The sequence below is a fragment of the Ruditapes philippinarum genome, unplaced genomic scaffold (assembly GCF_026571515.1).
Source record: "Ruditapes philippinarum isolate M1 unplaced genomic scaffold, ASM2657151v2 ctg391_1_1_1_1, whole genome shotgun sequence".
Taxonomy (NCBI): Eukaryota; Metazoa; Mollusca; class Bivalvia; order Venerida; family Veneridae; genus Ruditapes; species Ruditapes philippinarum.
In genome coordinates this window covers 251254-268305 of record NW_026855204.1, presented here as the reverse complement: position 1 = coordinate 268305, position 17052 = coordinate 251254, and the positions used below count along the sequence as shown (strand labels likewise).

General features: G+C 32.2%; 2 protein-coding genes across 2 annotated transcripts; one reads left to right on the top strand and one right to left on the bottom strand.

Moving 5' to 3' along the window:
- The first annotated feature begins 885 nt into the window (after positions 1-885).
- On the top strand, positions 886-4688 carry LOC132742489 (uncharacterized). Its single transcript, XM_060730929.1, has 5 exons — positions 886-1000; positions 1750-1891; positions 2283-2433; positions 2714-2823; positions 3076-4688. Exons 1-5 carry the CDS (start codon positions 889-891, stop codon positions 4511-4513), a joined length of 1953 nt encoding a protein of 650 aa, XP_060586912.1. The 5' UTR covers positions 886-888; the 3' UTR covers positions 4514-4688.
- Positions 4638-11408, bottom strand: LOC132742488 (uncharacterized). Its single transcript, XM_060730928.1, has 10 exons — positions 11059-11408; positions 10351-10548; positions 9646-9929; positions 8838-9379; positions 8338-8480; positions 7155-7282; positions 6376-6596; positions 5647-5792; positions 5257-5381; positions 4638-4774 (listed from the first exon to the last, which is right to left on the bottom strand). The coding sequence occupies exons 1-10, from the start codon at positions 11389-11391 to the stop codon at positions 4702-4704; spliced, it is 2193 nt and encodes a 730-aa protein (XP_060586911.1). The 5' UTR covers positions 11392-11408; the 3' UTR covers positions 4638-4701.
- Between the last annotated feature and the right edge of the window lie 5644 nt (positions 11409-17052).

Sequence of the window (17052 nt, the reverse complement as noted above, 5' to 3'; positions counted from 1 at the left end):
CGATTGATCTTGAGAGGCCAACTTTTTCCTTGGATTTTTAATGAGGTTTAAAAAAATGTCGTTAAAGCATTATTTTATGATTAATTTCTTCCAATTTGATATATAAGATCCAGTTTACTTACCGTGTTGCTCGTTTAAAATTCGGTGTCACTTTTGCAGAATTTCTGCGTTATTTTACATTTAACGTTCCATGATGACCGCCGTATAAAAACATCTGTGGATGTTTCTAAATTCAAAATTTCACTATTACCATGATTAAATGTTAAATTCTGCTTAAGCCGGTGCAAGGGGGCATGAACGGTATCTTGAACTTTCCATTACCGCCAATGAACAGACTCAAGGACACAAAAGTTGTGAAATTTAATAATATCCAAGTCATAAAAAGTCATTGCAAACCTTTTTTTTTTAAATTTTGTATTACATCATATTTATGATAACGTAATATGTAATATAAACAGTCTGGTTATTTATCTATAACTTAAAGTAGAACGCATAAAATCATAACTTAGATATATAGAGTAAAAGAAAGGATAAACTATTTGTACAATTTTCTATAAATAGACACAGAACAAAATGTAAAAATAATTATGACATTGTGAATACTACAATACATTCCATGTACAGTACATATGTTTAACAACACAATAAAGACAACAAACATACAAACAAGATTGAGGTAACACTATTTTAAAAGAAAGTCACATTGAAGACTTTATTCGCATCTGTAAAAGATGAACGTTGAAACTCATTTGAACCGTACAAAAATACAATATATTTTTTAAAAGTATATATTTTATTCTCCCTTGCACTGTAGTAAGGCGTTAAAATCTTACCACAGCATATAGAAATAACATTGAATTTAAACTATTACTACTCATTAGGTGCAAAATGTTGAGGTTACTTCTTGCTGTTGCCGCTGCACGTGTAGTTTGTGCAAGTATAGAGGAAGTTCCACTCCCACCAGATATTCAAAGTTGTTTTGACAGGCAGTATAAAAAGGGTAGGTATACGTACTTATGTATCTTTATAAAAAATCCGCCAGGTTAGCTCCATAGGTAAAGCGTTGAACGGTGAATCGGGCGACCCGAGTTTGATTCCCGGAGGTGCAGGTCACTTTCGTTGTGAATTATCATGAAATCCTTTCTACGGTAATTTGCACTGTGCCATTGTTCTGGCATGTACATATGTTGCTTGCGAGAGTGAAGGTCGCTAGTACTGTTAAACTGCTGAACAGCCTTCCATCCCAGGAACGATGCGGCGGTAAATTCAATTTGGCTTACTGCTGTGATCCGGAGTTAAAACTACCAACACCACGATGATTTATCTTTATATTGTTTATATAACTACTACGAATGAGTGTTCGCTAACCACTTCTCATTTATCTTTCAATGGTATTAGATGCTTTATGAGAATCATGTGTCCGTTTTACACAAGGAAGAACGGTGGTTCCACACAAGTTCTTACTCATGACTTAATTTTTCGGAATAATTCATGATAGGATATCCTATAGAACTCGACAGTGACCGTAGAAAAGATTCTAACACAGCTATTGAATTATTCACTTCGGAACGCAATATTTACCTGAACTCATACAGATGTTTTTGAAGAATGCAGTAATTAATATTATTACTGACAAATATTTGTAAGATAAAACCCAATTATCTGCATATACGACTCTTCGATATTTAAATATTCTGACTCAACAAAAATAACAATCGACTAAAATCACTTCTTTTATTTACTCTGTAGGTAATTTGACAGTGCATATTGGAGAGAAGTTACTTTGGCATTGCGTGCATGGATCGCTTTGGACAAGGGTAGGAGCAAGCGAGAAACAGATGCCGAAAGTTGCCATGAAATGGTTTGCGGATCTGATACACACAAGCTACAGGTAAAGATACAATGTAGTCTTCTTATTGAACACCGCCTTTCCTTGTTGATCTTGTTTATCATATTTCTTACTTCTTGCCCAAAAACACATCGAGTTTGGTAATGCCGTATAAAATGGCAGAAACCTTTCGACGGAGGAGAGAAAGATTATCCATCTAGTTTTCTACCAATGATTATCTTCATAGGTTAAAATGAAGACGATAAGTGAAAGTTTCCAATGTCAATTTTACAACAAAATGTGCATCACATTAAGTATTTCTATCTCTGTTTTGATATATCAATGCTTCGTTCCCATCTGAACCATCCTGTAAACGTCCGACTTAAAGGGTTCCAATGTTTTTTATTTATAATTGTCTTGTTATAACATTCTTCAACTCCCTTACATATTTCAGGGAAGCAGAAAAGAGACGTCGTACTCGACGGCAGGCAGTACGTCGCCGCCCTCCAGTAAGACAGCTGAGAATCCGCCGAGAATATCGTTTACTAAGTGATTTAGAGAGACGACTTTTTCATAGAGCAATAAATATGTTGAAAGCTGACAGGGTATGCACTATTCTAATGATTTAGCAAAATGTTTATAATAATCATAGACTCTATAGGAATTTCTTTTTCGTATTCTACTGTTTCTTTTAATCAAATGATTGTGCGAGGTATATTCTCAATATATTCCTTGTGAAAATTTGTATATAAATCAAAATCATGATTGCAAACTGGAGAAAAAATGAAAGTTGTGACATACTCTCATAAATACGTGATCCATTGTTTTACATAGAGGTTAATACTTCGATATAAGGGCTGCATAAAGCAATGTTTTGTATTACAGACTATACCACCAAACAGATTTGATGCACTAGGTCGACTACACGAACTGTTAGGAGAAAGAGCTCACGACGGTCCTAATTTTCTTGGTTGGCACAGATTATTCATTATATTGTAAGTTTATTTTTAAAACATGAATGAAATAAAAACATACCGCGCAATTTTTTACTTGTTTTATACTTTTAATGTTTTATTTAATGTAGATATTTCTATGTAAATAGATCAGCTGTAATATGTAAAGATTCAAAAGTTAATTTGTTGATATATTCATATATTCATATGTTCAATTCTTCATTTGCTTTCTATTTCCATAGAACTATTATATAATGATTTCTGTTACCAGAATTGTTATTTACTTTGCAACAGGGCAGAAAATGCGCTAAGAGAGAAAGTTCCGTCTGTGACCATTCCGTATTGGGACTCAACACTAGACTTACATTTAGTTGATCAAAGAGCCTCTCTGATATGGACACCAGAATTCATGGGAAATGGAAACGGACGTGTGAAAACAGGACCATTTGCTGGATGGGCAACGCCGTATGGACCTTTAATGCGAAATTTTGGTGACGGCGGTACCATGATGAATTGGACCAGTATCCGTGATACATTTAGTAAAAGTCATATAGCTGAGATAACTCATCCACAAGCAGAGCCTATAGCTAATATTGAAGATCACCACGGAGAACCGCATCTATGGGTTGGGGGCCACATGGCACCTCAAGCGCTCGCCGGTTATGACCCGATATTTCTTCTTCTCCATTCATTTATAGATCTTATCTGGGAACTTTTCCGTCGTATTCAGAGGAGACGTGGTATTGATCCAACGACAGATTATCCATTTAGTGACACCGGTCCGCCTGGACACGAATATGACGATCCATCTGGTTTTGGTAATCTTCTAAACAGACATGCCCTAAGTGATATTTTCACAACTGAGATGTACACATATCAGCTACCGCCTACCTGTTCAAACGAAACTCCGACATGTGGGTCTCGTTATATCAGATGTGACACATCTGAAGACAGACCAAAGTGTGTAGCGGCGTCATTATTTGATACCCCACCAGATGAGGTATTTGATGTAAATGAACTGACTCCATTAAGGAAAAGAAGGAATGCTCCGAACACAGATAATTTATTTATTCACAATGATAAACATGTCAATACATATATGCAGCAAATAGAAAACGCGGTTGACGTCAAATGTCAAAGGGAAAATATCAACGATCAATATGTAAATAACTTTAATATAAATGGGGTAACAAATAGAAATCTATGGTCTTATCTTCCGTTAAGCATTTTTGTTAGTAAAGAGACAAGACAGCAAAGAAAACAGAAGAAAGCGAAGGCTGCGGTTTATCCAAAGTGCGATAATAACGACCTTCCTTTGAGTGTATATGTCGAGTCAAATGGACTGAACTACCAAGGTCTATTTAAAGATATCGTCCATATCAAAAATGACGTTTCAGTAACGTCATCAATGATGTACATTGCTATAAAGACACCCGATGTGAAACCATCTGAGGTACTACTTTCTGCATACGATTCTTGCGGGAGGATATGCAAAATGTTCTGTCAAAGTAGTTCTTCGGGCTCATATAGGCCATGCCAAGGTGCGCTGCGTGTGGACAACAGAGCACCACAGATACTTGGAAATAATGCTAAAGCTGTCTCAAAATCACACTGGATACAAAATGAATTTGGCGTTCCAGCACTAGACGAATCAAAAATATTTGTGAAAGTTGTCTGTGACAATGGTCTTGGATGGCCGTGGAAAGAGCATTCAAATTCAAGAACTATTTAAATTTTAGCTGATGCGAAGTAAAAAATCAAAATTATTAACAAAGATATAATCGCACAGACGTAAATTTTAAAACTTCCGGTCCATTCAACACGTATTCCACATCTCCAATATTTCTGACTGACTGCTCTGTTTCTGTACTGCCATGTTTTTATGTGATATATAATTTTCAAATCTATTTTCGTTCGTGTTCAATATGTGTCCAGAACGTGTTCGAGTTTCTGTAACTGTCTATTGTTCTTGTATGAACTATTTATTTTAAACCTGAAAAATAAAAAAAAAATTCAATATGATTCGAAATCACAAATTGTTTTAAAATTGGACATTGGTATAATTAACTTCTAATCGCACTACGTGTATATCATAAAATATTTTAAGAAGATAAAGCAAACTATTTGATTACAAGTACATGTCTAACTGCAGACGACACTTGCTATTGGAAGACTGCATTTAAAAAAAGCGATTAAATCGCTGAATCAAAGCGTAAATGTGAAAATAATCGTCATACTGATTTGGGTTAATTATATACTACAAAATCTAATACTCTATTTGTTTAACTATTTAAAATGGTTGAAGAAGAAGCGTTTTGTATTCATAATTATTAATTATATCGGTAGAATGAGATTCATTTTTTACCACTGCGGATGGTTTTGTTAACAATTTTGTTAGGTTTGGAGAAAAGATCGTTCAAAATAACCAAAAACATATGATAAATATTTTTTTACTGGAATTAATTAACTCCTCACCATTTTCTACATAATTCTTTTATTTCCGTTTTTGGATGTATTTTACCCTGCACTGTCAGTCCTTCCAAAAGATCTTTGAAAAAATCAACAGAATCACTATACCGCCTTTGTGCAAGAAGTAGACACTGAAAAAAAAACATTAATAGAAGTGTTGAAAAACAATTAGTCACGACACACTTCTTTTATTAAAGGTGACACCCAACATAAGAATGTTAGCATTGTTTATTGTTTTTAGATATTACTTCTAGAACAGTTCTTAAATTTAAGTAAGATACTTCAAGGCTTTTACAAATATAATATTTCGTGAAAATCTTTTGACATAAACGTCCATCAACAATAATTAGTTATTAAACTTAGTGATGTGAACGTACTGATAGCACCAGAAAATACCTTAAACATTGCAGATACTGGTTCACGTATAGTGTGCCTAATCTCATCCGTGACCGATTGAGGAAGCCCAAGTTGTAAGATCAGTTGTGAGTCTGAACCCACAACAGAAGCTATATGAACCAAGAATAGCTCTGATAAAGGAGATGCTGAAAACCAAAACAAAATTTGATCTTATAAGAAAAGATAATTCTTACAGTTTTACAAGCTACTTATAAAAAACTTTTGGGTTATCTCCCTTGAACTAATTTGGTGTCTTTGGTACTCTGCACTATTATCGGATCAGTTATTACGCTGTAATATATGTAACATATTTCTTGTCATTTGTGACCTTGTTTAGCATCATTTTGTAGATCATATCCCACTTAATGAAAAACATTTATAGATAGGTAGATCTAACAGACATTTAGATCTATCAAAAAAAAGTAAAAAAAAGTAAAAAAAATAAAACAAACCAAAAAAACATCTATATAATTTTTAAAGAGATGAAACTTGAGTGGGACTGACGATTACATGTATTTCATTTAATTTCATATGCTACTTTTTGCTGTATACGAAGCCAAAAAACTTCGTTCTGTTGTACTAGAATGATGTCCAGCGTTCCCTTATGTTCCGATTACGTTTAATTATAGTCATTATTTAGAGTACATTAGGTTTTGTGGGCAATCAGAGTCCGAATAAGTTAGATGTTAAAGACATAAAGTTGTCTAATAAATTATAGGAATACAAAACCTTGTTCCGGTTCAGTAAGGCAACTGATACACAAACGATCACTATGAGAGTCCTTGCAGACAGACGCCGTATCAGTTATAGGAGTAACGCCATCTACGTCATCTAATTCTTCATCTGCATCTGCTGACGTCACATCCGCTGCTTCTGCTTTCATCACATCTGCTGGAGTCGACAGCTTTCTAACCCATCTACATACCCGTTCATTGGGTTTTCTGGTCAACCTACACGTGCACATAAAAATGATAGTACCTTCCTTCGCAGTCATAACATAAAAGTTAAAACCTATTTTATGTTAAGATCTGGTTTTAAAGTCTTCCAGTAATTATAAAGAACTCTAAAATAAATCAGCTATTTATCAGTTAAAACTGCAGTGTTATAGAAACCTAAACATTTTATCTTAAAAGAAATTTCAAAAATGACTTGTGAAATTTATACTTCCAGTATAATAATATTTTGTTTTCTTTGTCCCGCTTTAAAAGAACGAGAAAAAAGATCAACAAGGCAAGGCGACGTTCACAGAACGCAACCCTAGCCACAACATCAGAGCACCCAGAAGGCACCGAACCAAAAACGGGAGAGGGCACAAGAGTAGTGAACGAAGGGGAGGGACATGTAAGAAGTGAAATGATAAGAACTAAAAGGGCCGGTAAGGGAATTAAATACTAGTTACTATACATTGCGTTTTATACATAAGACACAAACAGCCTTCTGCTATTTCAATCATTGGTTATATCTTGAATTGTGTTTTGAATATAAAATAAATGTAAGTAATTATTTACAAATCTTGGACATCTGAGTTGATCTTCGCCACCAGATCTTTTCTTTGTACGAGTGTTAAACTTTGTAACAAAACTGTCAACCCAATATCATCTTTCTCATTCTGATCTATTCGCCATGTGTAAAGCATCTGTAAATTTCAAACAAAAATGCAGGTGAATTATTCATTTGAATTATAATAATGATGTAATAATATAAAGTCGCGATAGAAGTATAAAGAAATTACTGTTTCATAATTGAATAATTAATAAATAATTGAGATAAAATAGAACACATTACGATTGACACATAGTTTAAAATGCAAAAGTGACAGTTAATATATGCTAAATGTTATTTACCAATTAAAACATCATTAGAGACATTATGTCTTATTGTTTGGTTTATTAATATTTACCATTTCATTAACGTTTTTGGGCAATAAAATGTATCCTGTAAAAATAAATCAAGTAAAGGGTAATATAAGTTTACAGGAAAACTATTTAATTTTTCACTATAATTTTGCAAATTTTCTAAAATGTGTCACCTGCGACATTCCGAAATATTAAAGACGCTAATCAATTTCCGTGTATTATTTTTGATGTGGCATGCAAATATTCTGTACTTTTAAAGGATCTGTTTGTTATGACGATACTCACTGCTTAAGTTTAAGGTTTTCATTTAGTATCAGCTATAAACAATGCACAGGGGCATCATAAAGTGTAATATCAATTGTTTTATAAAGCTTATTTATGAGTGGACTAAATAATATATATTTGTAAAAGAAACAATAAATGTAGAAACTGATAATGAACAACAGATATAACGCTTAAGTTGTTTCAAATTAAACAAAATTAATTATACATGTTTTTTTTGTATGGTTCAACATTCGTTTAAAAATAGTGGGTTCAAAATTTGTCATGATAAAGTATTTTAAGACTTTCCACATGTTAAATTGTTGAATATACAAAAATATGATTTTCAAAATATGTTCTAAATAAAGATGTTCATTTGTCCATTGTTTTCAAAGCAGATATTAAAATAAAAGAGCACTATCTATTGCTAAATACAATGCTATATACCATGTAAGCTACCGTCTACCCCACCTTGTAGCACCGGCTGAAGTACACTTCAATAATTTTGAATAGAATATATTACGGATTAATAAGCAGGTGTATGTGCTTTTCTATTTGTGCTGTATTTTTTTACCGTGAGATTTGCTCTTGTCGGAGAATTGTCTCGTTCAATGCTCTCTAGATAGCTGGACTTCAGACCGAGACCAATCCCTATCATCATCCACTCGTGTCCTATTTCTTGTGCCAGCCAAGATAAAAACCTATTATCTGGATATTCTGTAAAATAAATGCTTACTCATTACCTAACTTTACTGTCTCGTTTAAAAACGAATTGTTTTCATTTTCGAAAGGTATCAATACATATTTCATTAATGTGATTGTCTGTCTAGAAATCATGATTGCTACAAAACAACTATTAACCTTGTAATTTAGTTTCCTTTGCTTGTCAAGATGATTTTATGTTACGCGTTCATATGAAGTAGGGAAAATGATAGATAACCCTTTTCCTTTAAATAATAAACATTATGATAGTCTAAACGAAATGATTATGACGACAACAAAAACGATCAACAATACTTATCAAAATTAACTTATCTAAATGATCTACGATGCTGGGTTTCATATAGGCTTTACCTGTAAATTCAAGACTTGAACCGTGCTTTTTATTATCATTCCGTTGCAGAAGAAGCTCTACGTTTATTTTGGTAAGAATGCGAGTCTCTATGTCGTTTCCTACACTTATTTTGTTATTGCACACACTAATCGTCACTTGCAGAAAATCATGTTCCTTTCCGGATATAATGAAATCTTGATAAGAAGGCGTGTCTCTATGATAAGTTAGAGATAGTTCTTCAGAAGATACGGCACTTTCAGAGTTGAATTTCCAACATGCACAGAATCTCGTTCCAGGTTTAACCAAATAATTTGAAGTTTTCTGCGAAAATTCGGTAACATATTTCTCTTTCTCCAGTGTTTTCATATGGTCATTAGCAATTTTTGTATCGCTGAGTCCAACTAAAAGTCTAAACGTTTCTCCTGAACAGTGTTTTGTCATTGCAAAAAAGCACACATAGGCTTTTCTCTTAAGAGCGGTGTTATATAGCCACATAACGAATTCTTTGATTCTAGACAGAACATTAATCTCCCTATTCTTCCGAACTTCAGTGACAATACACCTGTAACGAAACAAAATCCATGAATTTTGAGAAACATAAATGATAAAAATGCAAACCCGGAAGGTCTACCAAAATCTAAAATATTACATGTACGGTTTGAGAACAACAGCGGATAAAGCAAGCTTAAGCAAAATTGAACATTAAAACATAAAAATGGTTTAAAAAGCTTGTAGATACGATGGTTTTATCAGTATAATATAAGTTAATGAGTTTCTTTACGTGTGATAATTGCTATATTGATGATTTGTATCAATGAATAAACATACGTTCCGGAGCTAATGGACGTATCTGTAACTGTAACATGACTAGACCCTGGTCTCCACACAGACTCTACTTCTCTCCACTCAGATGGCGTCTGCGTCTCTTCATCATAATGAAAAACTGTAACATCTGTATCTTCTGCCGTGCTTTCCTCAACACCACGTGGTACAGGTAATGAAATAGCAAGTGCCCTTCTATTCTTCTGATTTATTTTTACCTCACAGAAGTTTGATGTAGATTTGATAAGCTCTGAATTCAATGTCGATTGGTATTCTTCTGTTGGAATAACCTTTAAACAGATTCTGGTAATTTAATTTGTATCATTTATTTGGTACATTTTTTACCATGGCAATACGTCGTACTACTTAAACTAAATATTATTTAACAGGAAAGAAAAAAAATAAGAAATATATGGTTCACTTTCATTTACATTTAAGTACATGTATGTACATTATATTATCTCTGTAGATTGTCTTTCTGCCTCCTTTGGGTTCTTAAATATCAGAGGAATAAAGCCGGATAAATTACATTATTATATTAAATCTAAATAAAGATGCAATCCCATTGGTCAAAATCATAATCACCGGGTATCGACTTGGTTAATATGTCATCTGTCATATCACATCATATTCAATGGCTCGCTAGTCAGTAATTGCATAATAATAATGTTATATCGTTTAAAATTTAATATATGTTGATTATAAACTCACTTTCAAAGACAACCGAGTATTTTTCGGTAAACATGTGTTCGGCAATTGTACTTTGAATTCGTTTTCTACTGATGACGTCAATGTTTCAGCCATTCCAGTTACCGTAAATGTGTCATATTTTGTTTCCATGACCACCGCAAATGAGTAGATATTATTTTCATATGCCCTCAAGTTCATGCATGAAGAATAGTAAATAACCTGTAAAAATAAGAATTCATTATCATCAAATCATTCGGAGAAAGTGTGAGTAAAACCAATCTAAAAAGGGGAGACCACTCGAGAAGAATGAAGACAAAATAAAAAAATTGAAAATCGTAGAATTGTTTTGTTTAAGTAATGTTTGTTTGTTTGGGTTTAACGGCATATTGACACATTACTGGGCATAAGACTATAATTGTTAACATAAGAAATTGGTATTAAGAGATAATGTAAAATCTAACACAGAATATATCAGTTATCTTCTGTTCCAGGTAAAATGCAACATCTCTCATTTGACTCAATTATCCCGAGGGACCAGAAAATATAACTACTTTGAAATGAGGTTAAAACCAGCACACGACTTTGCGCGTACTTTTGGGAGCATAACAATTTTAAATTCTAAACTGAATTTCCTAAAAGGCTTTCTGAATTTTGTATATGCATTGTTTTTATTTTAATATAAATTTAACTTTCATTGTGAGATAAATTTATTTAATTTATTAATCTCACCTTATCAACCTCTGAAATATCCGAACATTTGAACATTGACCCTGTGCTATCAATTATATAAACAGTATCAAATCGAGAGCATGTTGTATACACTGGCACTGTAATCCCAACTTCTTCAACATTTTGATTTACAAGGTACTCATATATATCACTGATCAATTCCATGTCTTCTTTAAGGTAAGTCATAACCCCACATTTCGCAACAATAGCCTGGGTACTTTTGTTGACAATTATTTTCCGACAGAACAGAGAGAACTGCTTAGACTTGGTGCTTGTGTTTGCTATCGTTACACATACAGATTTGAAACTTTGTCTTTGATAGCTGTTGATCATTTTCCCGAATATCTTTATATTTCTGAAATAATTAAATATATAAGGGAAAACGAAAATATACAAATGCTATAACAAAGTGGTTTTCTTAATGGCATCAATGATCATACAATATCTTAATATATTTGTATTTAAGAAATTAATGCAAATGTTATATAAGCGATATTGCAAGTAATATAATACATTTGTATCTACAAAAGTTTTTGGCCACGAGTGTGGTTTAGTGGCTATGAAGGTTCTTTAAATGAAATAGAGACGGCTGAATCTCAGACCTACCTCAAACAGTGTGACACAAATTATATTGCTGTAGATACTTTAAATACATTTAACTTACATTACAATACATGTATATGATTTGTTGGCAAATGCTGAAAAAAATTCTTTGATTATATTTTAATCTATATTGATTCGTTTACTTTATTATGCTATTATTTTTTATATTTGAAACAATCTTGCCCTTCTTTCAAGGCAGCCCTCACAACGTCACAGAGCTGGCTTTCTTCTTTTGTTAGAACCGTTTCTGCTACATTATCAGACTTCTGTATAAAAATATAAAAGAGGTCATTTTACAATTCAAGTAACGTTTGATTCCAATTATATATGCTGTAAAAGCTGTTACTGACACCATTTAAGTTATAACATGACGATTTTACTCTCTAATGATTAAATTATCATTTTGCTTCCTCTGGTATTATTTCACCAAAGACATAAACATAAGGTCTACGGTCAGTACAATGTCAGTGTTGTTTACTTTTTATAAATAAAAACAAAATATGCGCAAGAATGATATAGAAAACATTCAGTAATAATTTGGTGAGCTTTATTTTAAAACTGGAGTCTTTGTGACAAAGGATTTATGTTTTCACAGAGAAATCATGTCAGTCTACATTGACTCATTTCTTTGCAACAGAAGGTGAATACAATGAGCACATCAAAGCATTGACTATCAACAAGATTTTAATTTTTAGAAACACCTTATGCTTTATTTAAAATCGACATCTTTTTCAAGTGCCTGTACGATAAAGAAATATTCCTCATCGCGGGAAACATAATGAGATTGTACTTGAAGAATATAGAGCATATTATAAATCAATTTAAGTGCATTAACGTTTAAAGTCGTTATCGAATACCATCCTAGCTACATTAAATGATTGTATTTTATTGTTACCTGGTCGTTTTTGGTTGTGTCAACGCCACAGTACAATAGGAATTTGATCGATCTCTTATTTTTACTCCGAGATGCAATTTGCAGTGGCGTTAGCCTCGTATCCTGCACAAAATTATATATAAATGTATGCTAATGCAAGCTTTATAATTTACAAGGGAAACATGCATTCTAACTTATTTTATCAAATATATTAAAAAGAATTTGGAAACGAAAGAATAAAGAAAAGTTTGTCAACATCGAAAATGAATTTTCAATATAGAAATAGAGAAAAAAAAAAGAATCCCTAAAAATGCCTAAAACGGCAAAATTGAAAATTTGATTGAGTCTGTTCATGGACGGTACATAAAAATACTTAAAGAATGGTTTGAACATGGGTGTTTTGAAAGTTGAAAATAAAACATAAAAATTATTTTCCTAATTACATGAGATTTGTGTATTTGAGATTTTTTATTATTTTAATGTTTAATTCTTTAAACGACAAAATATTACTTCTGTCATGTATAAATTGGAATAAAAAAAATCAACTTTTTTCTTCAAACATTGCCTTAACGTAGATAGCGTCATTCCTACATGCATCTCATTTATAACATTTACATTTTAATTATGCATATTTCTATATAAAAAATAAACTTACTGCATTTTGTATATTTACATCAGCACCATATGCGACAAGCACAGCCATTGTTTCTATATAGTCCTTAACGGCAGCATAGTGGATAGGGGCCATTCCAAACTGAAATTATTGTAGTATATATTATATTGCAATATGGTATGCCAATTTGTTCAAAGTTTAATATCTTATTATATATGTTATAAGTTTTATATATTAACATTTTACGTTTTATTTCGGATTTACAGCATTCATTGACCCTTACCCTGCTGAATTCGTGAAATGGATTTGTCTTGGTTTGATATTGTAACAGTCCATTTGAATTTTAAAGAGATTCATCAATAAAATACAAAAATTGAGCCACCGACAGTAGCCTAAAGAACCTTGTCAACTTTTCATCCTGCACGCATGTGCTGGTTAGCCTGGCTCTATAAAGGCGACGAGGTCTAATCGCTTCCGGGCCAAAAGGGTTAGGGTTAAAAATTGGAAAAATATCACGAGTATACCAAACGATAAGGTAAAACAAATGACAATTTCATGGATACATTAAATATTTTGCAGTGTTGTTTTCTATTTACATCCATTTGGCATCTTATCAATAGTACAGGGTATGTTAACTTAAATCTTACGCCTGTCAGTTAAAGATATATAACATGATAAAATTGAATTGTGTTTTAAGATAAGAAAAAGATACATGTCTATGATTTAAATCTACTTAAACTATACTTAATGAAAATCAGATCAATAAAAAACGACATATCTCTGAATGCATATCTATTTTTCAACGAATATAAGAAATGCTAAGCGGTGCGGTGACATAGTGGTAGCGGTGTCTGCCTCTCATTCTTGTTATTGTGGAGATGATGAAAATGCTTCCATAAATGACACTCACATATGACATCCTTATATGTCATCCATATATGAAAACCTTATATGTCACCCATATATGAAAACCTAATATGACACCCATATATGACACCTTTTTATTACACCCACATATTACACCCGCATATGACAAACTTATATGACACCCACATATGACACCAGTAATGTCATTTCCAGGAAAATAAACATGATAGTTGTTCAAATAAACTACAAGCTAACATGAATACTAGTAATTATTAAACTAATATAAATATAACAAATTGTATTGCAATATTTTATTTTGATGATTGTTATTAGTTTATTTGAGTTTCACCATTTACATGTACATGAAAAACACTTAAACTATATATAATATATATTCTAGTCACTCACGTTATCAAAGATATTCGTCCGGGCCCCGTGTTCTAGAAGGAGTGCAAGCGAAGCTAGATCGGCGGATTTACAGCAAAGGTGTAACGCCGTGCAACCTGTCTAAAATACAAATTTATCTTGCTTGTTTCAAACTCACAGCAAATACTTCCATACATTTTCGTTAACTTTTTAACGTATGAAACACTCAGTGCAATTTTTCAATATGGAATGCAATCTTTAAAAAAAAAGCCAATTATCTAAAATAAAATATAAAAAATATGAAAATAATGAATTATGAAATAAGCAAATTTATCATATTTTTAAAATACAAATTTACCTTACTTGTGGAGCGAATTACAATAAGCTTTGAGCTTCCAGTTCAATCCACTTTTCATGATTTTGTCTAAATTTTGTGTTTGATGTGTAGTATTGTAACTTGATAAAAATAAATATGTTTAAACCAAAATGAATATACAGTGTCATTAAAAAAACTGGCAGTCTTTTTAAAGAAACGACTAACTTTACTTGACCTGTATTAAGGAAAACAGCTTCCCATACCTAGTTTATTCAAGACATTCTTTTATTCAAACTAGACATATTCAATACGAATTTCATAGATTCCAATAAATTTCTGTGATAAAATTTTTTTACTCAAGGTTGAGCATAGTATATCTTAAAAAAAGACAATTATCTAAAATAAATATTCAAAAAATATATGAATGAATTACAAATCTTTTACTACCTTGTCCACAGCATTTAGATTCGCTTTTCCTTCTCTAATGATAGACTCCAGCATCCTGCCATCACACCTTCTTGCCGCCTCTAAAAGTTTTCCATCATTTCCTGTCACACCTGACGCCATTTTAAAAACTAATCTCAGACGCCATTTTAAATAATAATCTCAGACGCCATTTAAAATAATTATCTCAGACGCCATTTTGAATAATTATCTCAGACGCCATTTTGAATAAATATCTCAGTCGCCATTTTAAATAATTATCTCAAACATGATCCTGTAGTTACAGAACTCGTCTTTCGATCATATTTCTAACACTTTATTTCCATTTTCCTTTTTTTTCAATTCACACCATTGATTTCAGTGCCTACTGTATGTTGTATAAAATGTTTAAATTAGATTTCTTAGCTACCGTTCATCGCGATTTCAATCAATTGCCAACACTTATATCGGTGGATATTGTAACAAAATCAAATCTTTGTGTACATATTTATTTCAAATTTACGAGATACCACTTATCTGTCCTGAACTGCTGAGCTATATCTTTGTCTTATTTAAGTAAAACGATATAAAAACGTAAGTAAACGATACTTCACCAACTTTTATTCGCCATCGCACAGTGTCGAAATTTCATAACAATTAACAATAGGTGATTTCTCGGGTAAACATCAAGCGGTCATTAATACGTTTAAGAGATTTAAATGACCTAAATTATTTACAACTATTTAATGGGTAGAAATGTGCAATTTAAACATCGCGATAAAATGTTGAAATGAATGGAAAGTTTGTTTTCAACCAGAGGACCATGACAATCTTTACACTCTATGATTACAAGCTAATGAAGTGAAAATGTAATAAATTTGACTGGACCGTTTTTAAAGTATATCATTCTCGTTTTAATTCATACCCTATTGCGTTTGAGTTTCAAGTCAGTATTTAAGTTTATATAAAATGGGTTGCCGATCTGCTTCTTGTCACGTAATATTACTTATTTATTGCCTATAACTTGATAAAGTAAACGACATTAATGGTTTGTTACAGTATAAGGAAAACATTAATGATTATCTACAGTAACTGAAATTTTAGATGAGGAAAAATGTTTTCTTATTGTTGTATGTAAATTTGTTTGTGTTTGAATTTTTGGTAATTTTGTCATGTTTTGATTAATATAATGGAAAAGTTTTCGATGATGATATAATAGATATACCAAATCAAATTATTAGAGATAGTGACAGAGCAGCAAAGTCGATTGCAAGAATTTAAGGTTTTATTAAGTGGGCATCACAATGTCCTAAGGCTGATGTGCTCTTGTCTTTTGATAGCCTGTTTGTTCTTTACTATATACCCTATGTTATCTGCTTTCTTGTCAACAACGTACAGAATGTCATATCGTTTTCTAAAACATTGTTGTTTTCCATACCTTACATAAACTAGAAATTGTTATACTATAGGCAATGTCATTCTTTGGCAAAGTCGTTCTGACCTGGACATACTCTCGGGAATGTCGTAATCTAGACAATGTCGCACTCTAGAAAAAAATGTCATACTCTAAGAAATTTCAAACCCTACAAGATGCCATATGCTAGCTATATATGCTTTAAAGGAAGCTGCGCATCGTTGTGGGTCCCCTTTTTACCGACTTTTATATATTGACTTATTTCAGCAGTTTAATTATTTATTGTAGTGACAAAAAAGATATACCTCAGTCTGAAAAGGAAATGCATTTTTATCTTCGATTTTTTTTTCAAACTAGAAAAAAAATCAAATAAAAGTGATTTAAACTGCACGTTGCATAATCGTCTGTGTCATTGAGTAAGTAAATACTGATAAAGTTCGTATAAACATTGCATATAATGAAGATTTGTTGCTTTTCTTTGTAAAAATCGATACGATAAAAATGGAGTGTTATTCTTT